The sequence below is a fragment of the Pithys albifrons genome, chromosome 9, assembly GCF_047495875.1.
Source record: "Pithys albifrons albifrons isolate INPA30051 chromosome 9, PitAlb_v1, whole genome shotgun sequence".
In the NCBI taxonomy this organism is placed as follows: Eukaryota; Metazoa; Chordata; class Aves; order Passeriformes; family Thamnophilidae; genus Pithys; species Pithys albifrons.
In genome coordinates this window covers 10879738-10906954 of record NC_092466.1, presented here as the reverse complement: position 1 = coordinate 10906954, position 27217 = coordinate 10879738, and the positions used below count along the sequence as shown (strand labels likewise).

Here is a 27217-nt window from a genome sequence, read left to right as displayed (position 1 = left end):
CCTAGAACGTGTAAATCTGTGCAATTTATTTACATGCAAATATTAATGCAAAAATGGATGTAAATAATTATGTTAAACAGGTACAATATTGGTTAATTGTGTTGTAAGTAAAAGTGGGGAATTTCACTTCTCTTTCTTTTCTTAAACTCTCTTCTCCTTTGCCAGTGAGTCCCCCTTGGCTGGCCAGGCATCTGGGACCCAAACTACTGCCATCTCTAAGTCACTTCATCCCAGAAAAAGTGATGAATAAATTTTCTATCACAAACCAATCCCAGAAAGACGATGTGAGACTCATTGAAGGATTTAAAATTCCCTGAAATCCTAAAATTAAAGGGATTTTGAAACTGCAAACAGAGAAAATACTTTTTCCCCTGTCCTACTGAACTCAGCTATTTAAAAGGAAAATAAGCAGGAAATTTTCATTCTCCATTTGTTTGCAAAGCAATCATTAAATGCTTTAGTTTTTTAAGCTCTGTGTTTTCTGAAGAAACAATGGACCATTTCTTTAGAGGTACTGGTGAAGCCTGTAGCAGTAACTTCTTGAAGGGCTGGCAGTAAAACCATTTAATTACACAGCAGTTCAGGATGCCTGGGACTGGGGAGATTTTCCCATTAGGGAAGAAAAGCAATTCATCCGTCTGTTATTCTAGGGGAGGTAGAAGGCAGACCTCTCTGTTTAAATCTAATTTTGATTAGTGTTCAGGGGATCAGTGGAGGAATCCTGTGGTGTCTCCAAGTGTTAGCTACAGCTGCAGTTTTGGGGCAAAATTGAAAACTGCATTTTCCCTGAGACGCTGTGCCCCTGCTGTTGTCACAATAACACCTGAAATTAACATAACTGGAAGAAATAAGGAGAAAAGGAATGTTTCTCTCCTTCATTTTGCTTATTTTCGCGTGTTTGGGAGCTCCTTCGGGGAGCAGGTAGCATTTCTCTGCACAGTGGGCACAGAGTCCAGCTAGTCTGTTTCCCTGAGAATGTTTCTCGCCATCCCTCTGTGCCTCGCTCATCCTGGGCACCCATTTGGTCTCTCCCAGGGTTTTCCCGGCGGGAGCGGAGCTGTCGAGGGGGGGTCCCCCGGCACAGCCAAGGGCCGCCCGGGAGGGCACGGCTGGGGGCGCGCCGGGCCCCCAGCCGCAGGCCCTAATGCTGCTAGTGCCTCTTTTTATTATATTGCAATCTTCAAACCTAATTTTAGATCCTCGAATGAAAAAGAAGAGCTCAAACCAAGCTTTTATCCTCCAATGAAAGAGTTCAAACCAAGCCTTTATTTCACCCCACGCGGCGCTCCGCAGCGCCCCCTGCCGGCGCCGCCGCCGCCGCGCTCCCGCCCCGCTCAACTCGCCTTTGGCGCCCAACCCGCCCCTCAGCGGGACAAACCACGGCTCCCAGCTCCCCGGGGGATCGCCGCATAGAGCGGGGACAGCGTCTCCCGCCTTCTCCGCTCCGAAGAAACTCTGCAAAGGTCACCGAGGCACTTTGGCGGCTCAGACAAAGGACAGTTCCCGCTGTCCCTCGAGGTGTCGCTTCTCCGCGGGGCAGGGCCGCGTTATCAGCTCCGTACTCCCCCTCCATGTGGCGCTGAGTGGTTCGCGCCGGGACGGGACGGGGAGGTTCCGCCGCCATTTTGTTTGCGTGAGGGGCGAGCGGGTGCTGTACGGGGTCCCCGCGGCGGCTGCGGGGGCGGCAGCGGCGGAGAGAGCGGCGGAGACCCGTGGTCAGGCTGAGCGCCCGGACCCGGAGGAGACGGCGACGGCGGGCTGAGCGATAGCTGGGCGGGCGCCTACCCCATCCTTGGCAAACATGTACATCAAGCAGGTGAGCCTGCGGGGCTTGACCCGCCCGCCGTGTGCTGCGCGGCCTGGTCCCGGCGGGACGGGTTGGCCCGGACTGCCCCGCCCCGGGGCTGAGGGGTTTGCAGCCTCACACCTGCCCGGCCCTCAGCGAGGCGCCCGCGGGCTGGGGGCGGGCCCAGAGGCCTTTTCCTGGCTCGTCCCTGTCCCGGGGGACGGGTCGCGGTCCCGGCCGGGGACTGTGTCTCTGACCGCGGCACCGTCAGGTCCTGCCGCCGGGTGGGCCGGCGGTGCCTTCCCCGCCCCGGCTCCTGCGGCTGGTTCCATTCATTGCAGGTGGGAAGTGACGCTGAGGCCTGACCCTCTTAGACCCGGGACTTGTTCGCGGGAACCCTTTATTATGGCAGCCCAGGTGTCCCGACCGCCCACAGGCTCGTACCCAAACAAAGGGCTCTGCTCAGGTGCCAGGCGGCATCTTTCAGCTCTTCAAGTTTTGGGTTCTCTTCTTAGTGTTGGGGTGATGCCTTAGGCCCCCGAGCGTGGACCATTTCACTTGTTATACTTCATCTTTGTCAGGCTGACGTTCAGTTAAAAAGATCCTGGTATGGACCTTTTTCAAACAGTTGTTGAGGTCATGATTAATGTTACTTGTGCAGGATGGCCCTTCATCTACTGTTTGGCTGACTAGGCAGTGTTTCAAATGCCTTTTGTTCGTGTTTTAGTAAATCACTCAATATCACAGGTGGCCACATTGATGTAAAGTTTCTGAATAAGAGTTCTTGTTCTCCAGGTTTGAATTGCATAAAAGTAAGTGAAGATATATAGAAATGTTTCATTTGGAGGGGAAAAAGAAAAGATATTTGGGTGATCAATAACCAGTGCTCAGAGTTATAGAAGAGAATGTAACAAGGAGTGAATGTGAGAGTAAAAGTAATTTGATTCCACCTGTATCCTTTTATTGGTTCCCAGAAATTATTCTTGGAGTTTGAATGTTAAATTAAATCTTAATCTGAGTCTATACAAGGCAGTAAAGAAGTCGTGAGGGTTCAGAATATGTAGGATGGATAAGTGATAAACCATTTACAGAAGAACTTCGGGGGAAAGATGATGGTGTTCAGTCTGCCTGTATCACTCTCCCCTGGTGCCTGAGGATATGAGTGGTAACAGTTTGTGCTTCTAAAGCAATATCCAGTTGTTTTTAGCTTTTTGTAGAGACTTGCATGTTCTTATGAGGATAAAATGCATGAATTATTCCAATCCGTATGTTTTTAGAATATTATGGGTAAATTGTAAAAATACTGGACACCAGATTTTTTTGCCCGTTCTTTTATTTTTTTCCTTTCCTGAAATCAAGTGAATTGGGAAGCAGAATTATTTGCAAAATACTTGAGTTTTTAAAAAATACTTTTTCTTTAATTTTTAGTCAGAGTGAGTGAATGTAATTGCTGTGACCTAGAGCTGGTGGCAAGACCTGAGTAAGGTTTTCTGTCCCTGCTTTGGGAAGCAGCTGGCACTGAGCTTGCTGCAAAGTCTCCCCCTGGCAGGTCAGGCAGACTGGTGTTTGGGGGAGGTTGGTGTCTGTGTTCACCACCACAGCTCTTGGGTAGTTTTCAGTTCACACATTGTCTTAAATTTGCTTTCTGTGGTTTGGTCCATGAAATTCTGAAATCCTTGATTATTTCCAAAGCAGTTGGTTTGGGTGTAGATCTGAATACAGTGCAGGTGCCTCAAGAAATCTGTATCTGGCCCCACAGAGGGAGCACAAAGAGCTGCAGTTCAAAAAAGGTTTCGACAGGCAAAGTATTGGACGAAGCTGTATTGGAACACCACTCCTTTTCCAAAAGAGCTGCTGTTCCTTTGCTCTGATTTTGATGGTCAAGGATTAGTAGTTTTCTGCCTGCCTGTATTCTTAGCTTCAGATTCATAGAATCAGTTGGGTTGGAAGAGACCTCTGAGATCATCAAGTCCAACCCTTAATCCAACCCCACTTTGATACCAGATCATGGCACTCAGTGCCACGTCCAGTCTCACCTTAAAAACCTCCAGGGTTGGAGAATCCACCACCTCTCTGGACAGGCCATTCCAATGCCTGACCACTCTCTCTGCAAAGAATTTCTTCCTGATAGCCAACCTAAACCTCCCCTGGCAGAGCTTAAGCCCCTGCCCTCATGTTCGACTGTTGGTTGCCTGAGAGAAGAGACCAATCCCCACCTGGGCACAACATCCTTTCAGGCAGTTGTAGGGAGTGATAAGGTCTCCCCTGAGCCTCCTCTTCTCCGGGCTAAACAACCCCAGCTCCCTCAGCCTTTCCTCACAGGACTTGTGCTCAAATCCTTTCCAGTAATGAAATAATTTTGCACAGCAGATTTTCCCTCACCATTTGTTAATTGCTACCAGAACATCACAGAATATGAATGCAGTTCTGAACATAATTGTTTCTTGGGGTGCTCAGGTGTACAGTTACTGTAGGCTTTTGTAGCAGTGGGAAAAGGCTTGCTTTAATGTTTACAGTACTGTTTCCAGGCTTTTTGCTGAAGTTTTGTATGTGTTTCTTGCATGTGAAGTATTATGCACATTTTCTGCAACATGGGCTATTTTAATACTTGAAGGTGTGAGAGAAGGAATGAACGTGTTCAAAAAAGTAGAAAACGGTGATGGAACCACAGACCTTAGAAACAATACAAAGTTTAAATAATTTCTACAAATAATTTCTCAACCTAAGCTTCAGCAGTAATAATCCTGAGCTTGTAAGAGGCTTTGCTGTCTTCTTAGCAAGTAGTTGTTAGTGTGCAATAGCACAGTGAAACATTGCCATTATTTTACCTGTATCTTATGGGAAGACCTGGGTGCAGAACACTGTTAAATATCAACTGTTGTCCCTTTGTGAGCATTCTTGCTGAAAGGTCTGCAAGCATCAAACCTTCAGGTGGCTGCTGTCTTCCTGATGCCTTACTGAGGAGAGCAAAGCTGCTGTACAGCCTCTCAGCACAACCTTCATGTACAGAACTAGTTGCTCAGTGCTGGAAGTTGGATCAGTTTTGCTGCTGTGCAGAACTGAATTATTAGGATATTGTCACTCTCTGCCTTGTCTGTTACTTGGCCTGGCAAACCTCAAAACAGTATTGAAATCAGATGGTTGAAGTTTGGCGTGCTGCTTCCAGGTGACTGTTTGCTGAATAGTTCCTGAACTTACTTGTGTACATTTATATTTTTTTAGGATGTGAATTTCTAGAACCAAAATACCTTGCTTTTTTGTTTCCCTTTAGGTTGCACAGTAAAACAAGACTGTATTGCATGTAAAATAGGCAGCCTAGTGCAGTTTTCAGCCTGCAATTGCACTGTTTAGAGAATTTGCAAATAGAATTCTTAAGCTTTAAGTGGATTGCATTATAAAAATTAAGTGTAAACTTGGCATTACTGGAGTTTTCTTTCTTGTATATGATACTTAATGCAAATAAATATTTTTGTGCAATTTGTTACAAAAGGACTCCCAGAACTCTCTTGTTTGTGGTATCCCAGCATCTCTTGCTGGGGGAGAAATCTGTCCCTAAAGTGATGCTTTGACAAGAGGCAAGTTTTATGATATAAGTTGCTGATCCTGTACTGGAAAGTTGAGTATGTGAGGGAAGGGCAGGCAAAATCAGTTACATTATAATTGATGTAAATATTCTGTCAAACTGTACTGGTCAAAGACTGTTCAAGAACAGAGAAGAACTATGTTAAAATAACTCCCTCTTCTCACCAGGTGATCATTCAAGGCTTTCGAAGTTACAGGGACCAAACCATTGTGGACCCATTCAGCTCCAAACACAATGTCATTGGTGAGTTGCAATACTTGTCTTTTCACCGTGGTTAAAGTTGGGCTGTTATTTCAGATGATGTTCATGTTAGTTTGCTTTATAGTTTTTAATATTCTGCCTGCATTTGATGACTACATTTTTTATTTCAGAAACTTCTGTACACTTGTTAGTAACATACCACAAGGCAAATTCCACTTACAGCAAACCAATGCTGGCATTCAGTTTTGCTGTACCTCTGAGTCTTCAGAAACTGGTTGAGGTCCTGAACTCCTTTGAGCTACAGATCTGTGTATCAGCCAGAACTCCTTTACAGGCTGTGCTTTCAGGGAGAGCAGCTGAGAATTTATATGGGATTCTTATTTCTTTTGTCTGGAAGTGTGTTAATTTTTATAAATAAGCACACCAGTTACTATAAACTACTGCAGAGAAAGAAGATCCTCTTTCTTCCAACTTTAAAGGAATGAATTTCTGGAATTGGACTGTCCAAAAGGATAATACAAGTTTCAAAGTGTCGTTCCATAAATAACACCTGTTCTAATAGCATGTTGTTGTCCCCTATTCTCACACCTCTTCCTGATTTTCTCAATGACAGCCTTTTCATTTGCATTTATTTTAGTGATTGTGCAGCAACTTTTGAGGCTTCCGACCCAACAGCCAACAATCAATTGTGGACATAAAATCTTAGTGGGCAGGATTTACTCTGGTACTAGAAAAGTCATGCCTGTGACATGAATAGCATGTCTGACTTTGTGGTGTTACTTCCACAGGAGCTAAAACTTTACCCAGGTATTAGTGTTTTTAAAATACACTGAAAAATCAGGGTTCACTTTTTTTTTACGTTTTTTAAGACTTCATAGTGATCTCAAGCAGTTTTGGGGATGAGGTGGGTGAATCTGGGGAGCAGGTAGGCAGGAGGGAATGGAAAGCCTGCAGTGCTCGTTACTGCTGGAAGACGAGTGGTTTGAAACTAATACAGTTGGTGCTGATCTGAAAGAGGAGGCACTGGGGCTGAAACACATTAGAATAAACACTGAGATTATATTACTGTAATGTGCTGTGTTCTTACACCTTTATTTTTTAAATAGAAGTAGTACTTGTTCTAGTTCTTTTAAAACAAAATATTGCTGAATTAGCAAGTGGAGCATTAAGAAGGTCATACGTGTCGTGGTGTAACCCCAGCCAGCAACCAAGCCACACACAGCTGCTTGTTCACTCCCCCACGAGCAGGATCAAGGAGAGAGTTGGAAGAACAAAAGCTATAAAATTCGTGGGTTCAGATAAAGATAGTTTAATAGAGAAAGCAAAAGCCACACACACAAACAAAGGAAAACAAATAATGAATTCAACACTTCCCATGAGCAGGCAGGTGTTCAGGCATCTCTGGGAGAGCAAGGCTCCATCATGTGTAACTGTTACTTGGGAAGAGAAACGTCATCACTCCCAACCTCCCCCTTTTTCCTTCTTCCCCCAACTTGATATACTGAGCGTTATATCATGGTATGGAATATCCCTTTCATCACTTTGGATCACCTGTCCTGGCTGTGTCTCCTCCCAGCCTTCCAACTTCTCGCCAACATGGCAGTACGAAGAGCAGAAAAGGCCTTGGCTCTGTATAAGTCCTGCTCAACAACAGCAAAAGCATCTCTATATTATCAACCCTGTGTTCAGCACAAATCCAAAACACAGCCCCACACCAGCCACTGAGAAGAAAATTAATTCTGCCTCAGCCTAAACCAGCACAATATACTGCCTGAAGTTCATACAGTCAACCTGAATGTACAGGCAAGTGATTTGCTCTGATTAAATATGCCAGAAGAATTTGATTTAGGTCTGCTGTTCTTATCCCACCAGAAGATAAGTATATAAAAAAGACAAATGAGAATAAGTAGGATTGGTCTAACTATTATTGTGGAGTGGTGTTGGAGTTTATAAATCATTGTAATGTGGTTGAGTGGGCAAAGGAATATTCTTTTCTTGTCAGTGACTAAGGGATCCACCTACCATTGCCTTGAGATTTCGTTTGGCTGTGTTATATTTGGGTTCTGTTGTAAATATTTTTATGTAGCATTTAATGTTCTGTTAACCTGTGTCAACTTGAGGTTATCTTTTGTGTTTTAATTTTCAGTGGGAAGAAATGGATCTGGAAAAAGCAACTTTTTTTATGGTAAGCATGGATTTCTTAGTAGCATGGGGATGCTGATGACACCAGGCTTCTTGGCTTGTTTTTGCTAGAAGTTGGTTTACCAAGTGTTCCTCCTCAGCAAGGAGTAGCAGATTGGTGATTATTTGACAGTGTTGAAAGGCAGATCTCAATGCACTTACTTACTTAATACTTACTTCAAATTTTCCCCTAGTATTTAGCTTCTCTTTCTAAGGGTAGTTTTAAGACTTTACAATGGCCAAAAGAAGTATTTACAGGAGGAAACTGATTCTCAAAATCCCCCACCATGAAAGATGATTGTGATATTTGCAGTTGTTTTAGACCTTCTTAGTGGCCAAATCCTACCCCACAGCAGTTGGGCACAGCTTATGCAGCTTCTAATGTGAGGCTGTGAGGAGGATTTTGTGGGGTGGGAGCATTAATGAAGGAGCAGAGTTGTTGGTCAAAGGTGTTAATCGCCTTTGTAGTGGTTGTGTTTATAAATTGTCAAACATTAAGTATTTTAACAATATTTTCAGCCCAGCCTGTGTGCTGTGTATTTGTAGAGGAAAGCTCATGAATCCCTCCTTTGTGCAGCATTGTTAGTGATTGTGTAGTGAACTGGTAATCTGGCAACAATGACATCTTCAGAGAGATCCTGGGGTACAGCAGCCTGAGGGATCCTGATCCAGCAGACAGAGGTTTTTAATGAAGAAATACTCTAAGATTTTAGCAAGAGCATGACTGTATTATACAACAGTAAAGCAGTATGTTTTGAGTTAATGAAACTACTGCATCTCTCCCTGAAGGAAAGAATAAATCTTCTGTTTCTTTACTATTTTATTACAGCAATTCAGTTTGTCTTGAGTGATGAGTTCAGTCATCTTCGCCCAGAGCAGCGACTGGCTTTGTTGCATGTAAGTGAAGGGGTATAGCAGCAAAACGCAAGAATAAGCTCATGCCTTTGAATGTTACTACAAAAATGTTAAGTTGCTGGGCTGTGGATGTTTTAAGCTAATTATTTTAAAAGCATCCTTAAACATCTTTTGTTTCCTATTGGCAAATGGGAATTTATTACAGAGTAACACATGTTGATAATGCACACCAGTGAATGCGTAGCTAAGATTTTCAGAAATAAAAATATGTGCTAGATCTTACAGAGATGCTCTTGACTCTCAAGTCCTTGAAAGGAAAGGGGAATTGGGGTTGTCAGGGGAAAAGGAAGATGAATGAGCTTAAAATATTTTTGACAGTGGCAGTTATCTAACCAAAATATCTCCTTTCTTAGGAAGGTACAGGTCCTCGTGTTATTTCAGCATTTGTGGAAATTATATTTGACAATTCAGACAACAGGCTACCGGTAAGCTGAATAAATGCTGCAGAAATAGATTATTGTTACAGACTCTTGTAATCTCAGTCTTATAGTAAGTCTTCAGTACAGTTACTGCCATTGAGTAATTTCTGGTTGAGAGTGCCATAAACACTCTGTATTAGTTGGAGCTGCTTGCAGTAGGTGTGTGTATTGACTGGTTTTTGTTTTCTTAAGATTGATAAAGAGGAAGTCTCACTTCGCAGAGTCATTGGAGCCAAGAAGGACCAATATTTCTTAGACAAGAAAATGGTGACGTAGGTACTTCTTCTCTTTTTCTGAATGAGACCAATAGTGTTTCTGTAACATTCTCCAGTCAACTGAACACTTGCATTCCTAACTTGATACAACTTCCCTCATGTAACACCGACAGCTGGAACATCAGTCCTTGTGCAATAAACAGCAGATGTTGAATTTGAACCTTAATGCATTCATTAACATGTTGTTTATCTGCTTGTGTAGTGTTTCTTTTGGGGACTTTTAAAATAGAAGAGTTACCAGACTTTGTTTTATGTCCCTCCTTATGATATCTTTACCTGTATTTGCCTGCCCTCTGCTTCCAGGTGCTTATTTCTTAATCTCTTCCCAATGCTATGGTAATTTTAGGTATTTTCCATTTTTATTCTCTCATTTCATTTTGGAATTAGCCATTCTGAAATAGAAAAGCTTCTTCAAATAGAGCCTGCTTTGCTCACATTGATTATAGTATGTGATGTATAGTTGTTACTTTACTGAATTTTTACAACTGCCCCTTTCACTGTAAGTGTTTTTAATAGATTCATAATAACATTTCAGGAAAAATGATGTAATGAATCTTCTTGAAAGTGCTGGATTTTCTCGCAGTAATCCCTACTATATTGTCAAACAAGGAAAGGTAAGATTGTTTTTCACAAAATGGAAGGAATCACTGTCAGGAGTATCATGTTTCCTATATGCCGAACTTAGTCCAATTACTGCAAAAGTAAACCAGAACCTAAATCCATTTTTGTTTGAAATGGTTCTTGGATGTAGGTGCTGTTTTTGCAAATACTACTGTTTTAGTAGTTTGTGTTGATTTTGAGGAAAAAAAATCATGTTGGTGATATTTAGAAAAGGGTTCTTTTCATGGTGATTTTGGCAATCAAGTGCTTTTCCATAGTTAAATAAAAATGAAGCTTGATTCCTGTGACTATTTCAGTGTAAATAGACTTCTGGGCCTTAAGATATGGAAGCAAAGTAACGGTAGAGAATTTTAAGAGGTTAAAAAGAATGAATGGAAACACACAGAAATACCAAAGTGAACGCACATCAGGGAAAGGGCTCATAGCATGGCCTGTCTTAGCTGGTCTTGGAGACCCAGGCAGCTTCCTAGAGCTTGCAAAGGACACTCACAGCTGTGCACAAAGTACAGGATGCATCCTCAAGGAGACACTGGAAAGTGTTGCCTCCAAAAGATGACTGGAAGGGATAGTTAAATGGGAGTGCAGGAGACTTGAGCTCTTGATGACAGGAATGCTGACCCGTTGTGTGGTCTCTTAGATATTTATCAGGATAAATTTTTTTATACAACTGAATGTGCATATTTGAAAGAAACAACTTGAGCTGGAAAGTCACTTACGTTTTGTAGAGGGGATTGGTGGCCATGATTGAAAACCAAAATACACATACTGGTTTTAATATAACACAAATTAGAAACAGTTACCTTCTTTAAAAAGGATGCAGCTGCTGAATTCTATTGTAGGGAAGTGAATTTTATGTTGGGTGAAATTGTATTGCTGATTTAATGTATTAATGAGTGTTTCATGATGTGAATTATGCTAAGATTTATAACCCCTGCATTTTAGTGTGGTTTTATGGAGACATTTAAACTATTTGATTTAGCACCAGGACCCAAGCTTGAGTTTCTCTAAATGTAATTTTGAGTGGGATATGATTTCTTCAGTGCATGTAATATTTATATGCTGAGTTTTAGTTTAGTACCATAGGAAAAGCAACAAATTCCATTTCAAGCAGCGTACTTGCCATCCAATTAAAGTAACTTGTCTCAAAAGGAGGCAGTGGGGTATATACTGTACACCTGAATCTTCCTGCCAAAACCTCAGGTAGCCAGACACAACAAGGAAAGTGCAACCTTTGATCTGTTGTGGTTGGCCATACATCCAGAGCAGGCTATTGACATGGTAGGTCTTGAATTTTCAGATCAACCAGATGGCCACAGCTCCTGACTCTCAAAGACTGAAGTTACTGAGAGAAGTAGCTGGTACCAGAGTGTATGATGAACGTAAAGAGGAGAGTATTTCACTAATGAAAGAAACAGGTAAAATACTTTAAGAAATTACTGGTTTATGCCACTGTAATTCCATTAACTCTAAAAGTTTGACGTTTTCAGTAACACTAATTTAGTTCAGGTGTGTTAAATGATACAGAATATGTCATATTTCCTCCCTGAATTTCAAGTATCTCAAAATGTTTAATAAGTTACTTAACATGTGCTTTTAGTAAGAAAACTTTTTAGCTAAGCTAATAGGGATAAATTTACTGTCCAAAACATTTGTTTGTGTTGCCTTACATAACAATGATCAACAGTTCTGCTGTTAGGATGTTTTTTGGGGAACTTCTGGACATGGGTTCTGTTCACATTTCATAACTGTTGATCACTGCAGGAGATTCAGTAGCTGTAAGTGGGTGGGAATGTATTAGTGTTTAACTGAACTTCAATCTTGTCCTCTTTTCTATAGAGGGCAAGCGAGAGAAGATCAATGAGTTGTTGAAGTACATTGAAGAGCGACTGCATACACTTGAGGAGGAGAAAGAAGAGCTGGCTCAGTACCAGAAATGGGATAAAATGAGGAGAGCATTAGAATACACCATTTATAATCAGGAGCTTAATGAAACCCGAGCTAAGCTTGATGAGGTAAAATATCTTGGCTAATACAAGATACAAAATTAGCTGTTGATTTGTTTTTGCCACTGTCTCCTTGTGTTCCTTGGTAGAATTCTGTCAGTGCTAACCTTTCCTGTCCAGCCATCCAGAAGCCACTCTGGCAGCCACAACTGCATCAGCTGAGCTGGGACCAAAGTCCCTTCAGAGCAGGCAGCTCCAGGGAGCCAAGAGGTGCCTCTCTTGACTCCCTATGTGCCACACTCACAGTCAGACCAGGTTTCACATGGCAGAGTCTCCAACTTAAAATGGTTCACTCTTGGTGTAATAACTAAATAACACACCACCTCAATTTGGGTGCCTCTGAAGAGGGACCCCAAGCAAAGGAAACTCTGCACTTTTATCCCCTCACAATCTGAGCACGTGCAAGTGTGGGATCATTTGCTTCTGCTGTGTCACTGAGTGGTTACCTGGCTTGCCTGCAGATCCCTGGGCCCTTTGTTGTGCCACGGGTAAGCAGTTCAAGGCCTCTTGCTGGGGGCTCCCTTGCTTGGGGCTCTCACCATCCAGAGCTTAAACTGCAGCCATCTGTAGCTGCACACTGAGCTACCTGCATGGAATGTATTCCCCTACAGCAGTGTCCTTCACTAAGCAAATTCTTTCCTTTCTGGAACCACTACTAAAACAGATTCTTGCTATTTAAACTATTGGTGATGTTTCCATACAGCTTTCTGCTAAACGAGAGACAAGTGGGGAGAAATCGAGGCAGCTGAGAGATGCACAGCAAGATGCAAGAGATAAAATGGAGGTAAAAATACTTTTGAAAGGCTTCCCCAAAGATGTGTTTCGCTTTGTGGTTTTGGGGATTTTTTTAGGGGGGGGAAGAAAGGGGAGGGCTGATGGTGTCTAAAACTGTATCAAATCCAGTTTTATGCTTTCATCCTCTTTGGAAACATGAGAAGTTTTCCACACCTAATGTGTTGTAATCTGCAGAATAATGATCTTAGGAGTTTTGATAGTGAAATCTGCATGCAGTGTTTAAGATATTACATACTTAAATTTGCACAGGAAATAGAACGGCAAGTTCGAGAACTGAAGACAAAGATTTCTGCAATGAAAGAGGAGAAAGAACAACTTAGTGCTGAAAGACAGGAGCAGATTAAGCAGAGGACTAAGTTAGAGTTGAAGGCTAAAGATCTGCAGGATGAATTAGCTGGCAACAGTGAACAAAGGGTATGTAACAGAGGTGAAGTCTTAAAAGTGTTTTTGTACTCTGAAGTTTTGGTTTCAGACTACAGCTTGTAAGGTTTGCCAGACAAGTTAGTCTTTTCTCATGTCTTTAGTGCGATTCTAGGGGATGTAAACTTGGACTCTTGCGTTATAGTCCTTTGTTTATTGTCTTGCATGTTGCAAAACCAAGCACCTATAATTCTCTTAATTGCTGCAAATATTGAGGTGGGGGGTTTTGTTCATAGCACTAATTTGAACTTGTATGGCTCATGCAGACCTTCCTTGCTTGCATAGTTTAGCTTCTTGAGAATGCTTAATTTTATCCCTCTTTGCCATCTTGATTGGATACAAATTCAGTTAAGTGTTGAAATAGTAGTGTCAGATAAGCAATGGCATCTTGCAGTCTTACAGTGTAGTTACTCTTCAGAAGTGTGTATTTATCCAATAATACAGTTCCTGTTATTACCTAACTTTAAATACTGCTTTGCTTGACTTTCAGAAAAGACTGCTGAAAGAGAGGCAGAAGCTTCTTGAGAAGATTGAGGAGAAGCAGAAAGAATTGGCAGAAACAGAGCCGAAATTCAACAGCGTAAAAGAGAAAGAAGAGAGGGGAATTGCCAGGTCTGTGCCATTCTGCAGTGGGGAGTCAGCATTTAGGAAGACTTCATTTAATGCTCTCCATCTGCAATTACCACATACTTCTTGCTTGGCAATAGGGTAGCTATTGTGTACTTGGAGATGGACTGTAAAAGGTCTAAATTGTTGTAGTGGGAACAATTGGCAAAATTATTTCTTTTTTAAGCTTAACCACTTCTGTGGGCCATGGTTGACTTCTTGTGAAGTCTTCTGTTTTTGTTGATATCTGATACTGTTGATATCATTATGTTTTTCCTTCTTTTACTGATGTGGTGCTTAAATTTTAAAGCCTGGTTTGACACTTGAAAATTCTAATAGTAATTCTTAATGCTTGCTCTTAATGAATTCAATATTTCCTTATAATAGAGCTTGTCTTTCCCTTCTCAAAATAGACTTGCACAGGCTACACAAGAAAGAACAGATCTTTATGCAAAACAAGGCCGAGGGAGCCAGTTTACTTCCAAAGAAGAAAGGGACAAGTGGATTAAGAAAGAACTGAAGTCTTTAGATCAAGCCATCAATGACAAGAAGCGGCAGATTGCAGCCATACACAAGGACTTGGAGGATACAGAGGCAAACAAGGAGAAGAACTTGGAACAGTACAGTGTAAGTTTTTAGCTTAGAAGGGTAAATAATCTGATCTTGGACAATTAGACTTCAGTGCTTGTTTATGAAAGATTTGACTTCCTGGTTGGGTGTGGTCTTTGAAAAATGTGTTATTGAAAACATCTGTAGATAAGATTTAAACCCCTTTAGCACTCCATCTAACTTCACTCTGTATATGTTGGCTTTGCATTGTAGTGCTTTCCCCTGTTTGTTTGGCCTGAGTTTTCAGGAAGAGTTTTCTGTCTGCCTTGCTCTTGTCTACATTGAACATGGCCATGTCATAGATAACAATTTTTTATGTTCTTATAGAGGTCTGTGTTGGTTATTTTCACTTCTCACTTTACCCGAGCAAGAGGATCTTTTAAATTATGCAGCAAGCACTGCATCCTTGTACCACAATTGCAGCTGGTTAGAAGTTACACCATTAGGCAAGATTGGAGATTAATCTGTTCTAGTATTATCTGTGTAACTTAGATTTTAGTTACCATTCAGAAACAGCTCTTACACTGCAAATACAGCAGTTTAATCCAAAAATGGCACTCCTGCCAGGAGCTACAGCAGTGAAAAGTGCTGCTTTGGTACAGAGAGCACACAATGCCAATGCTGATAGACAGAACTCTTTGTGTAATATATCTACTAAACTGAGGCTCAAGTCTGACAGCATGCAGGCATGAAGTTGTACAAAGACAATGGTGTTCTTCTAAAATGTTGCGTGGTTGGGGCCCACATTAGCAAAACAGTGATTCACTGAGTTGGTGAATAAAAGAAATGGCATTTACCACTGTCTGACTGTAATTGTACTGTCCTGCTCAGTGGGAATTCTGTGGAATTGAAGAGGTTAAATTTGAGGTGGATTTTGATTCCTTTCTATAAACATGTCTTGGTTTTCTTTTTCTCCTCAAGGAAGGTTGATTTATGCTTAGGCAAAGAGCTGTATGGCTTTTTGTTCAAAAAAAAGGTGTCTGGGGTGAATGTGACTGAGAACTTGCAAAGGTAGTTTGGAACAGGGTGGCTGTGCTTTTAGAACACAGCTACTCCTTATACACATGTAAATATGTAAACACTGTTCTCACTGTCTGAACAGCTTTGAAAATGGCATGTGTTAAATGAGCAAAGGGAGGATGTCTGCATTGGCTTAACCAGCAGCACACTGTTGACTGCAGCTGCTTTAAAAGGGCAGCACTGGTGGAGAGCAGCCTAAGATGTTTGATCAATAGCAGGATGCCACGGTACACAAGATTACTGTGTATGTTCGTATCGCAGTTCTAATTTCAGAGCATGATTACACAGTAGTTACAGTAGTAGTTATAGTAGTTACGTAGTTTATATTTGGTTACATTTTTCCCTGACTTACAGTTGATCCGTTTCACTTTGATGCCCAGACACAGTTGAACTCCATGCCTGCCTTGCTATCCATGTGGCAACTACACCTTGTTACTGCTTCCTTACAAAGATGTATTTATTCTTAGTGCTTTTGCAGTTTGTTGTAAACTGGTTCAAATGTTTGTAGGAATCATTTTCTGAATTTTAAGCAGTAGTTCATTACTGAGTGAAATAAAATTTTTTTTAATATAGAGAGCTGTAGTTTTATACTGTTCTTTTCTTTGTGTTAGAAACTGGACCAGGATCTTAATGAAGTGAAGGCTCGTGTTGAAGAACTCGACAGAAAATATTATGAAGTGAAAAATAAAAAGGATGAACTACAGAGTGAAAGAAAGTTAGTAATTAATTGAAATATGTCTCAGTCTCACTTAATGTGAAGGACCCCAACTGTGTAGTTATTTACATGGTGTGTAGGTATGTTTTTAAAATACGGCCATGTGTGAACTCCTGCACTTTGCCTTCCCATTAGATTAGCAGTCTTTAAGAAATATAATAATAAAATCTTCAGATTGCATTCACGCTTAAAAACGTATTGTTTTTGTTCTGTAGTTACCTGTGGAGAGAAGAGAATGCAGAACAACAAGCTCTTGCTGCAAAGAGGGAGGATTTAGAAAAGAAACAGCAGCTTCTCAGAGCAGCAACAGGAAAGGTAATACACCTCATAGTTGAGAAATCCTTGTGGAATCTCATTCTTAAAGGACAGGTCATGGTCATATCTGAAATTTTTCAAATATTTATAGCTCTAGAACTACTTGAAATTTAGTTTTCTAAACTCAAGCTAATTGATGTAAGGAGACCAGGCAGAGCACTTCTAAAATTTCTCCTGATACCTTTTGCTTAAGAAAACCCCAAACAAACCATTAGGTTAGTTAGCAGTAATTTGGCCAAAAAGAAGGTTACAACTTTCACAAAGTTAAAGGTAAAATGTCTACGTATTTTAACTGCAGTACAATAATTGTTTTCTAACAGGCCATTTTGAATGGTATAGACAGCATAAACAAAGTTCTGGAGCACTTCCGTCGAAAGGGCATCAACCAGCACGTTCTCAATGGCTATCACGGCATTGTGATGAACAACTTTGAGTGTGAACCAGCTTTCTACACCTGTGTTGAAGTTACTGCAGGGAACAGGTAATGAGTTACTTGCTCTTTAGTGCAGTGTCACAGTTATTGGCACAAGCTGCTGCTGAAATTTTATTCTTTGAACTTGAGCTCTTCAGTTTCTTTAGTCAAAGTGCCTTCTATATAGAATAATCAAACTGCTATCACCTTTGTGAGAGAAATAAGAGGAATTCTGCCTACTTAAATATTAATGCTGGCTGCTCTTGACTTTAAAAAAACCCTGAAACAAAACAACAACAACAACAATCAACAAAAAAACCCCTCCCAGACCCACACATCTAACATTTATCAGAAGGATTGGTGGTGAAACTGAGATGGACAGCATCTTCCAGTGTAGGGAATTCTATAGTAAACAAGCCTGATATTTCAATAGCAGTAAAACTATTTCATTCGTGCTAGAAAATCTCATGGATGAGAACTGTTTCTAAACTGTCAAAACCTGCTATTTCAAAGCTCTCTGAAAAGTTGTTGAGTGTTAATGAATCCGTGTAAAATGTTTTCTAGAAGAAGTAAATGCATGCTGGATGATCCACCTCTTGCTGCAACATCTAACACTTCAAATGAATTTAAATTGTATTTCTGTGTGATCAATCTCCTGTTCCAATTTAAGAGTAGTCATACAAATTGTTGCTCAAAGGAGATGTATATATTGGCAAAAGAGATGGAAAAAGGACAGAGGTGACATGCAAACTATCACATACAAATTTTGATGCTGCCACAATTTGAAATCCAGTGTCTCATGTGAAACTTCTGTGTCAGTGTGAACAAGGGTGCCTCTTCCAAGGAGATCACAGTTCTGTCTGAGTCCTGTTGTGCCCCGCAGTTTGGAAAAGCTGTAACAAGCAAAATATAGGTCAGTTTGCAGTGAAAAGATCACTCATTTCAGTCCCTCTGGTGCCAGTCCCAGTCGTGCACAGGGAGGTGGGTAGGTGTGGTCTCTGTTTCTGTTAGTTGTGTATCCAGGCAGGAGATGCAAACTCTGTAAATTCATGCAGAGGGAGGGAGGGCTGAATATTCTGTATTGAAATGGATGGCAGAGGTTTGTGTGCAGAGACATTCTACACAGACTGAGCTGCTTTTGTGACTGAAGGTTGGAATGTAAAGTTCTTGGCTGATCCCATTTTAATGAAAGTGAATAGAATGCATCTGCCTGGTCTTTCTGAGGCAGGGAATTGAAAGGAAAATGCAATGCAGCTTTATATTGATATGTTATGTAATGGTACCTACATGATTACTGTTCCTATAGAAACATGTTAGTACTTTTAGCACAGTAAAGTTTTGTCTGTTTGTTGGGCTTGTTAAATAGGTTGTTTTATCACATTGTGGATTCTGATGAGGTCAGTACAAAGATCCTAATGGAATTTAACAAAATGAACCTTCCTGGAGAAGTTACTTTCCTCCCTCTGAACAAGCTGGACGTTCGAGATACTGCTTATCCTGAGACTAATGTGAGTTAGACTTTCTTTTGAACCTTCCTCTGCTTCACAGTTACAGGGCTTCATGTTTTGAATTGTTTGTGTACATTGCTTATTGCCCAGCACTTGCCTTCCTGTTGAATGTCTGCAATTAAACACTAATTCTAAGGTTTGCTTCTCAACATAAAAAACCTCTTCTATAGAAAAATACTTTCCTATAAGGTATATGCTCTTTAAAGTTTAACTGTGCTTTACAAGTAAAAAGACAATACAAAAAGTACCCTCGGTTTGACATCCTGTGTGTAAATGATTATATACACAGCTCTAGAAGTCTTCATTCTAGGAGTTCATTGATTAGGAAGCTGATGTTAATATTCAGTGAAATGGAGATGTGCTAAACTTTTAGGAACTCATAAGGCTAGAGTGTATTCTGGTTTTATTCTCGAATTCTGTGTATGAATTACTTACATTTGCCATATTTGTATCAATATGTTCTTATCATTAAACTTCCTGTCATTCAGGATGCTATTCCTATGATCAGTAAACTAAGATACAATCCAAGATTTGATAAAGCTTTCAAACATGTTTTTGGGAAGACTTTAATTTGTCGTAGCATGGAAGTGTCTACCCAGCTGGCCAGAGCTTTCACTATGGATTGTATCACTCTGGAAGGTAAGTATTTCAATATTATAAATTATTTCTTGGAAAAATAGGATCCCTGGGTTGTGAGGCTCATTAAACATGGTCTGTTAGAGTTGTCAAAGTAAGATTATTGAAAATTAATAGTATACTTGACTGAGATGTATGTACAGGGTTGCACTTGGTTAAGTACAGTGCCTAAAAACACAGAATTTCCTCACAAGCTGTGAAGTTCTCTTCAGATCTAAAACTTAGTAGCTGTGTATCTCCATCCTAAAAACTGCATAGCAGATCAGGTTTGTATTTGTCCGACTGTTTTATCTCATTTAACAGGCATTTGTTTTCCTGGAATATATTTATGGTGTTTTCCTCAAGTTTAAACCAGTGTTTAGTGTGTGAATGTATTGCCTTAATTACTGTTAAGGGCAAGGTGAATTCTCCTGTGCAACACATACGTTTATGTCTTATGTTCTCTGAAATAATCTAGAACTTGTTATAACTCTTAAAGTCAATCTGCAAAAATCCTAAGGATGTCTGAGGAGGAAATTAATTTTTCAGTATCAGCATACTCTGCAAGGTACAGGTGCTGCTAATTACTAATCTCTTGTAGTTTGAGGGTTTTTTCCAAACTGACAGTGCTAGGCATTGTGTTTTTCTCAAGTATTTTCTTTCCTTCAAGCTGCATGGTTTCCGAAGTTAATAAGCTAATGCTTAAATGAGATCACAGCAGTCTGAGTGTGTTTCGAGAAAGGAAATGCACTGGAATTGAAAACAAATAAGCATTTCCCTAATTCCTTTAAACATACATACATGATTGCTTGTACATGCAGCACTTAGGTAGGTTAGTTGAGATGTTCTAGTTAACCTGCTGAGCTGCACTGCATCCTTTGTGGCAATCATGTGTTGTGCAGTTTATAATCTCGCTCTGTTCGGCTCCCAGGTGATCAAGTCAGCCATCGAGGGGCTTTGACTGGAGGTTATTACGACACAAGGAAGTCTCGGCTTGAATTGCAAAAAGATGTTAGAAAGGCAGAAGAAGAACTTGGTGAACTTGAAGCAAAACTCAATGAAAACTTACGAAGGAACATTGAAAATATCCTTTTGTTAAAGGGGGGAAGGTTGTGTGATGACAGAGCTTTTTGACCTGCATTAGACACATTTTGGGAGAACAGATAAGCAAAACACCGAAGCCTGTGGTCAGATTTACAGCTGATTAGAAAAGCTAAATATGTGCCTATGTCAATAGAAGAATTTCAAAGTGGTCTGTTAAATGTGGCTTAAATAGACTGAATTTGCCAGCTGGCTTTATGTGTGCCAGCAATAATGAATGTCTTTCACCCTTTTATGGTTACCTATGGGCAGTGTTCAGGACCTAATTAATCTGTATATTTAAAATGAAGTATTTACTGTGGTTTTTTGCCTTCCTTAGCCATTTTTTAAACTACAGATATACAGACACATGGTTTTAAAAGTATCTGTGCAGAAACTAATTTTAACATTAATCCCCATGTGCAATGTGCAGGTGGCCTCTTTTTGTAACTAGAAATGGGAACTTGAATTCCTCTTGTTTGTCCCAATTACCTGTTAGACCTTTGAGTTTCTGTAAAATTTAACTTTTAACCAGAACTACTATTTTGGAACTAAGAAATTTTTCTTACTATCATTTAAGTCAAAATCCTTAGGCCTGAGTTTCTTTTTGAGCAGGGATCTGTGGAGGATGTAAGTTGAGTGCCCTGTGGCATATACCTGTTGGTAGCTGTTACTGTGGTCTGACAGTAACTTCTGGAACATAATAAAAACAGACCTCAGTTGTTCCGAAAGGAAAATATCCATTCCCGCTGACTTCCTGTTCTGTAGCTCATTCAGTTTTCCCAAAGCGCTTTAAGTATATAGTGAAGTGTTTTACTTTAATCTTGGCTTATGAAATTATTTCATGTTTAGAGCATTTAGGGTGATGCACATAAATATACACTGTAGTAGAAGTAACATGATAGCAACTCAACATAAATTAAAACACTATCTTTAGCAAGCTCTGCTACTGTCACTTAAGCCATTGTATCAACATTGGCCAGAACAAACCACTTTTTGCCTCAAAATCGAGTGAAGGATAATAGCCCTCTAATACTTCCTTGTAAATGTAGGCATCTGTTCTCAGTTCTGTAAGATCTGAGTTTTCCTTGCATGTTCAAATGTATCCCTGTGTTCTTCTCAATGGCATGTTGTAAAAGAAATGAGAAGCTTAATTTAGCTTAGTTACTGGTATTGGTAAGTTACTTGATAAATTGATAAACTGCTCAAGTTACTTTTGTTGAAGATTCTTAATTTCTCTTGTACAACTGAATATGATGGTTTGGTGGGTTTTTTTGTTTGTTTTTTTCATTTTGATGATAGAGGTACTAGTAGGTATAAAATGCCTTTTGAAACAAGGACAGAGTTTTCCTTAGCCCACAGTATGGATTAATAATGAGATTGACCAGCTAATGAACCAAATGCAGCAAATTGAAACACAGCAGAGGAAGTTCAAAGCCTCTCGAGACAGTATTTTGTCAGAGATGAAAATGCTGAAGGAGAAGAGGCAGCAGTCTGAGAAGACATTCATGCCTAAGGTTGGTATGGGGGTATGCAAAGCTGTTACTGGGGTTATAATAATGGTTTCATTAATTTTAGTGATGAACTTGCATTCCTTTCTGGTTAACATCATAATATGAAATACTAAGAGATGACTATAGAGGTATGTCACAAATATCCATTGATACAAACAGAAAGGTGAAATTTGTATAAATCTACAGGTTGCTTTGAGGAATGATTCTGACTAATATGTGTCCCACAGCAACGCAGTTTGCAGAGCTTGGAGGCAAGTTTGCATGCCATGGAGTCAACGAGAGAATCATTAAAAGCAGAACTGGGGACAGATTTGTTGTCTCAGCTCAGTCTTGAGGATCAGAAACGTGTGGATGCTCTTAATGATGAAATTCGACAACTACAGCAAGTAAGGCAATCAAAATGTCTTGCCATTAAATGGGATACCTTTTTTGCAATAAGTTTATTTCTGTCCTTTTGTATGAAAAGTCACTTATGAATACAGTGTCATTAAAGTGGTGCTTCATCAGTAGTAGGGAGGTGTGTTTGAAGTTCTCTCGTTTGCAAAGTGTCTTTGCAAGTTTTTCTGAAAGGCTGGGTGATTCTTGCCAGCCGATTGTGTGGCAATTCAGGTTATTTGTGTTGGAATCATCAGAATTTCCTTGCTCCAGCTATTGAATTTTCCAACAGTAAATACAATTAGACATCATTTGAAGGGAGGATGCAGAGTGTGGGAAAAGAAAACAATGCCTTTAAACACATAGTAGGTGGGACTTAAGGTTTTGACTGACATACATTGCTGAAAAAAGTACACTTAAGTATACTCTTTGTAGTACCTCTGGGTTTAGGAGTTGGATTCAAATACAAATACAGTTTAATAACCTTGCTGATTAGTATGGTTCACACTAGACAACTGCAAAAATACTTACCATTTGGTTTTTTCTACCTGTTAAAATTAAAGCAACACTCCACAGAATTTTGCACTATTTTAATACACACAACGGTGTGAAAAGTGATTATTTTTTAATGTTTTTTTCAACAAGGAAAGAATAGTCCTAGTGAGGCAAGGCAACCCATACACTCTTGCTTTTTTCAGGAAAACAGACAGCTTTTAAATGAGAGGATTAAACTAGAAGGCATAATCACAAGAGTTGAAACATATCTCAATGAGAATCTGAGAAAACGTTTAGACCAAGTAGAACAGGTAAGGATTTTCTTTCAATTGTACTTCTGCGATCTGGTTTTGGTTTATTTCCAGTGGAAACATGTATTAATCACTTTATAAATACTCCCTCATTACCCTGCATTATCTGTGATGGGTTTTGCTTCTCTGTGTATAAACTGTTTTATTTAAATTTCAGCACAATGAGTTTTTGACAAATCCTACTCAGAATATACAGCATGTATATGAATAGAACCATCATAGTGATAGATTTGTTTGAAAAAACCTAGCTACCCTCTGAAACTTTACTAAATATTGAACACAGTTATATGTAGAGAGGCAGAAGATAACTTGTTTGCCTGGCTTATACTTGTGTTCCACTTGGTGCTGAAGCTTCGTGGCATTTGTTTATCCCATAGGAACTGAACGAGCTTCGAGAAACAGAAGGTGGCACAGTTCTCACTGCCACAACATCAGAGCTTGAGGCCATCAACAAACGAGTGAAAGACACACTGGCACGGTCAGATGGTTGGTAGCATCATTGTTTGAAAGCAAACTGAAGTGTTTTGAAAGTTCACACATACCATCTTCTGGTCTAGAAATAGACCACAATGTGGGAAGTAATTAACTTGTGTTAGTGATAATGTGCCTCTGGCTTCAGGGCACAGTACTTTTGAGGCAAACTTGCTGCAAGGAAAATCTTGTATAGTTGTTTCTGAATTTTGTCTGACCTATCCAAAATTCATCTGCTGTCAAAGAAGATACCACATCAGTGTGGCCTGAGACTTCCTTTGATTCTCTTTCTGGATTTTAACAATATGACTGCAGTATAGTTGCAGGGTTTTTTTAAGCAGGAATGCTCATGGAGAATTAAAATGAGGAATTTTCAGCCTTTTGCCTGAAATTTAGCCTTCTGCTCCTTAATAGAGATCTTTTTTAGTTGATTCTTTTGTTTCATAAATACTTTACTGGATAATTGCTGATCTTGCACAGGCTGACTGACTGACTACTTTGGGTTTTGAACTCTCACCCAATACTGCAGATCTGGATAACTCTATTGACAAAACAGAAGCAGGAATTAAAGAACTTCAGAAGAGCATGGAACGCTGGAAGAACATGGAAAAGGAGCATATGGATGCCATTAACCATGATACAAAAGAACTTGAAAAAATGACCAACAGGCAAGGCATGCTTCTCAAGAAGAAAGAGGAATGCATGAAGAAAATCAGAGAGTTGGGTTCACTTCCACAAGAAGCTTTTGAAAAGTATCAGACTTTAAGTTTAAAGCAGGTAAACTGGTGCTTGGTTTCACATTTCCTGACCTGGAGTATCAGTGTCACCTTTATCTTGAGTGTCAGACACGGCTGGAATTGCAGGTCGCTTTGATGTGTTGATGTTTTCCATTTACAGTTGTTCCGCAAGCTGGAGCAGTGCAATACGGAACTGAAGAAATACAGTCACGTCAACAAAAAAGCTTTAGATCAGTTTGTGAATTTCTCAGAGCAGAAGGAAAAATTGATAAAAAGACAAGAGGAACTGGACAGGGGCTACAAATCCATCATGGAGTTGATGAATGTCCTTGAGCTCAGGAAATATGAGGCTATTCAGCTGACTTTCAAACAGGTAACAAAATGGGAACAATTGTTGTAAAGATGCTGGTGCTGAAATTAAATTGTCCTATTATGGGACTATGGGAAGAAGCAAATACTAAGTATATCTATCATAACAGAGGGCAGCGTCCTGTAACCTGAGGCTTCTGGGTTTTTTAAGTACTGAAAAATAAATAGGCTAGCATTTTAAATAGTTGCCCGTCTCCATTACAACTCTAGCTTTGCTTTAAACCTCTTAAATGCTGCCTTTCAAGTGGGTCTCTGAGAAATGTCTAGTAAAAAACTGCACCAAATCCATTCTCCAGATTTAGTGAAAATAATGCTAATGTTAAAAAAGGATCTAATTACGAACTGTGTGAAGGCTTCTCCTTGAAAGGCTCTTGCTTAACTGAAGGTTACTGAAATAAATCATACTTTTGCTACGGTTTTATGTTACAATTCTACCATTTTCTTGAAAAGATTTTTGAAAATTCTCTTACTACAAAAATAGTTGTCTTAGTTGTTTTTAAGCCACACTCTGTACAGCAAAACATTTCTCACTTCTGCTTAAGAATTAACATGGATCTCTGCTTTGAAGCAGATACTTTGGGTAATCGTGTAAAAACAGTTATTGTCTGCATTTGATTTCACTCGAAAAACGAGCTTGTTTGTTTACTGTTTATTTTTCAGGTGTCAAAAAATTTCAGTGAAGTATTCCAGAAGTTAGTGCCTGGTGGCAAGGCCACATTGGTGATGAAGAAAGGAGATGTGGAGGGCAGTCAGTCCCAGGATGAAGGCGAAGGCAGCACTGAGAGTGACAGGGGATCTGGATCTCAGAGCAGTGTTCCATCTGTAGATCAATTCACTGGAGTTGGCATAAGGGTAAAGAAAAAACTTGTGTTTGAGTACTTTGAATATTTGTTTAGGTTGCCTTTTAACTGTATTTTTAAAAGGCAACATTCAATTGATCCTGTTTGTTTAATAGCAAGTGATGTTGTGGTTTAGTGTTTTGAAATCATTTTGCTGTTGCATTTTTTCTTAGGTCTCTTTCACAGGGAAGCAGGGTGAAATGAGAGAAATGCAGCAACTTTCAGGTGGACAGAAATCTTTAGTGGCCCTGGCCCTGATATTTGCCATCCAGAAATGTGATCCAGCTCCATTTTACTTGTTTGATGAAATTGACCAAGCCTTGGATGCCCAGCACAGAAAAGCTGTCTCAGGTACCCATCTACCTTTTTTTCTATTGTGATTGAAGGTAATAGTTTGTCTTCTCATCGCTTATAAATGCTCTTACTCATAAAAGCACATTTCTCAAAAGCCCAGTGTGTGTTAGAATTTAACTTTGTGCCTTCTGAAGCATTCATGAATTTGGTTTTGGGAAGAAGCTCTGTGCTATCTACTGTGTCTAAAAGGGTCTCCTTACTACACTTAAGTGTGTTGGAAACAGTCCTGTTTGGAAGTCTAGTTTGCTTTTAAAAGTCAGTGGAAAAGTCCTTATTCTATTTTTCATCATAGAAGTTTAATACCACATTACATTTGCAGAATGGCTGGATTTGTCAGTGTTGATAGTGGAATTAATGATAATACTTAAAAACCTGGTATGGGTTCTCTCTTGATTTGTGGGTGTTTGGTTTTTTGTATTAACCAAGACCTAATTCTGAGTAAGGAGTAGCAAACTCATTGCCTGTCTGTCACACTTTATTGAAAAGATTACACTAATGAAGAATTTCTGTGTTCATTTTTAGACATGATTATGGAACTAGCTGAACATGCTCAATTTATTACAACAACCTTTAGACCTGAACTGCTTGAGTCAGCCGACAAGTTCTATGGTGTAAAATTCAGAAACAAGGTAAATAATATAAGGTTCTCAGTAAACACCATAACTAAAATAGGTTGTCCCATTTGAGACTTGGCTTTAACAAGAGTTCAAAGTGAATCAGGCTCACTTCATTGATGGATTGCTAGTTACCTTACAGTCTTCTATAAAAAGTTCCTTCCTGGAAAAGAATTTAAATATCTAGATATTTCCTTTGTCATGTTCTTTAAAGGGAATTAGAAGTCGTTTATAGGCATGTTGCTGAGTCCTGGAGCCTTCAGAAATGTCTGTCTTATTCTGCAGGAGGTACTGTAATAACTGTACACTTCTTTGTTCCACCAGGTCAGTCATATTGATGTGATCACAGCAGAAATGGCCAAAGACTTTGTAGAAGATGACACCACACATGGTTAAAGGAACTTGTACTTGCTGCTTGTTTGGAAGATGTGTATAGTGCTGTTTATGCCAGGGACCTGTACATTTAAAATACAAATTATTTAGTCCTTGTTTAAAATAGTTTTTGAACATACATTTTAACCAAGACCCCAGAAGGCTTAGTTTCAAATGAGCTTGAGTATCCATTTTGTCTCTGTTGCTGTATTTTATAAGATAATTGTTAATGTTACCTTTATACAGTACCTGTAGTTGGAAATTTTATTCTCTTCCCTCAAATCTTTTGTAAAGTGTTTGTTGCTGTTTTAAAGCTTTTCAGAAAGTGTTAGCTATTTCTTCTTAAGCATAGTTTTATCACTTATATTGCCTCACATGTTTTTTTTAATGGCTTCAATTAAAATGATTGGTTTTATTGCTGTAACTTGTATACAGTAAGTTTTTGGTTTATATTCTTTCTTAAGAGGAATACACTGAGCTGGAGGAAGCATTATTTGGTCATGCTAGAGTGGCATATTTCAGAAATACAAGACAAAGCAAATTCTTCGAAGCCACTCTTACTCCTTTTTCCCTTCTTGCACATTGCCAATGCCACAGAAAACCACCACAGATCTATGCTTGTCCAAATACAGAGTGTTCTGGTTATTGAATTAAAAAAAGTGTAAGTCTCAGAAAATACTGAAAAGT

The 27217-nt window shown here is 39.8% G+C and overlaps 1 protein-coding gene across 1 annotated transcript; it reads left to right on the top strand.

The window, feature by feature from the left end:
• Positions 1-1612: 1612 nt before the first annotated feature.
• On the top strand, positions 1613-26954 carry SMC3 (structural maintenance of chromosomes 3). The gene is made up of 29 exons (XM_071563185.1): positions 1613-1816; positions 5537-5612; positions 7717-7755; positions 8581-8648; positions 9020-9091; positions 9278-9357; positions 9896-9974; positions 11279-11396; positions 11818-11993; positions 12688-12768; positions 13029-13193; positions 13690-13811; positions 14219-14432; positions 16046-16149; positions 16365-16464; positions 16785-16945; positions 18243-18384; positions 18873-19023; positions 19931-20083; positions 21445-21596; positions 21821-21979; positions 22667-22774; positions 23152-23260; positions 23775-24022; positions 24143-24355; positions 25012-25203; positions 25364-25541; positions 26067-26173; positions 26483-26954. Exons 1-29 carry the CDS (start codon positions 1802-1804, stop codon positions 26552-26554), a joined length of 3654 nt encoding a protein of 1217 aa, XP_071419286.1. The 5' UTR covers positions 1613-1801; the 3' UTR covers positions 26555-26954.
• The last annotated feature ends 263 nt before the right edge of the window (positions 26955-27217 follow it).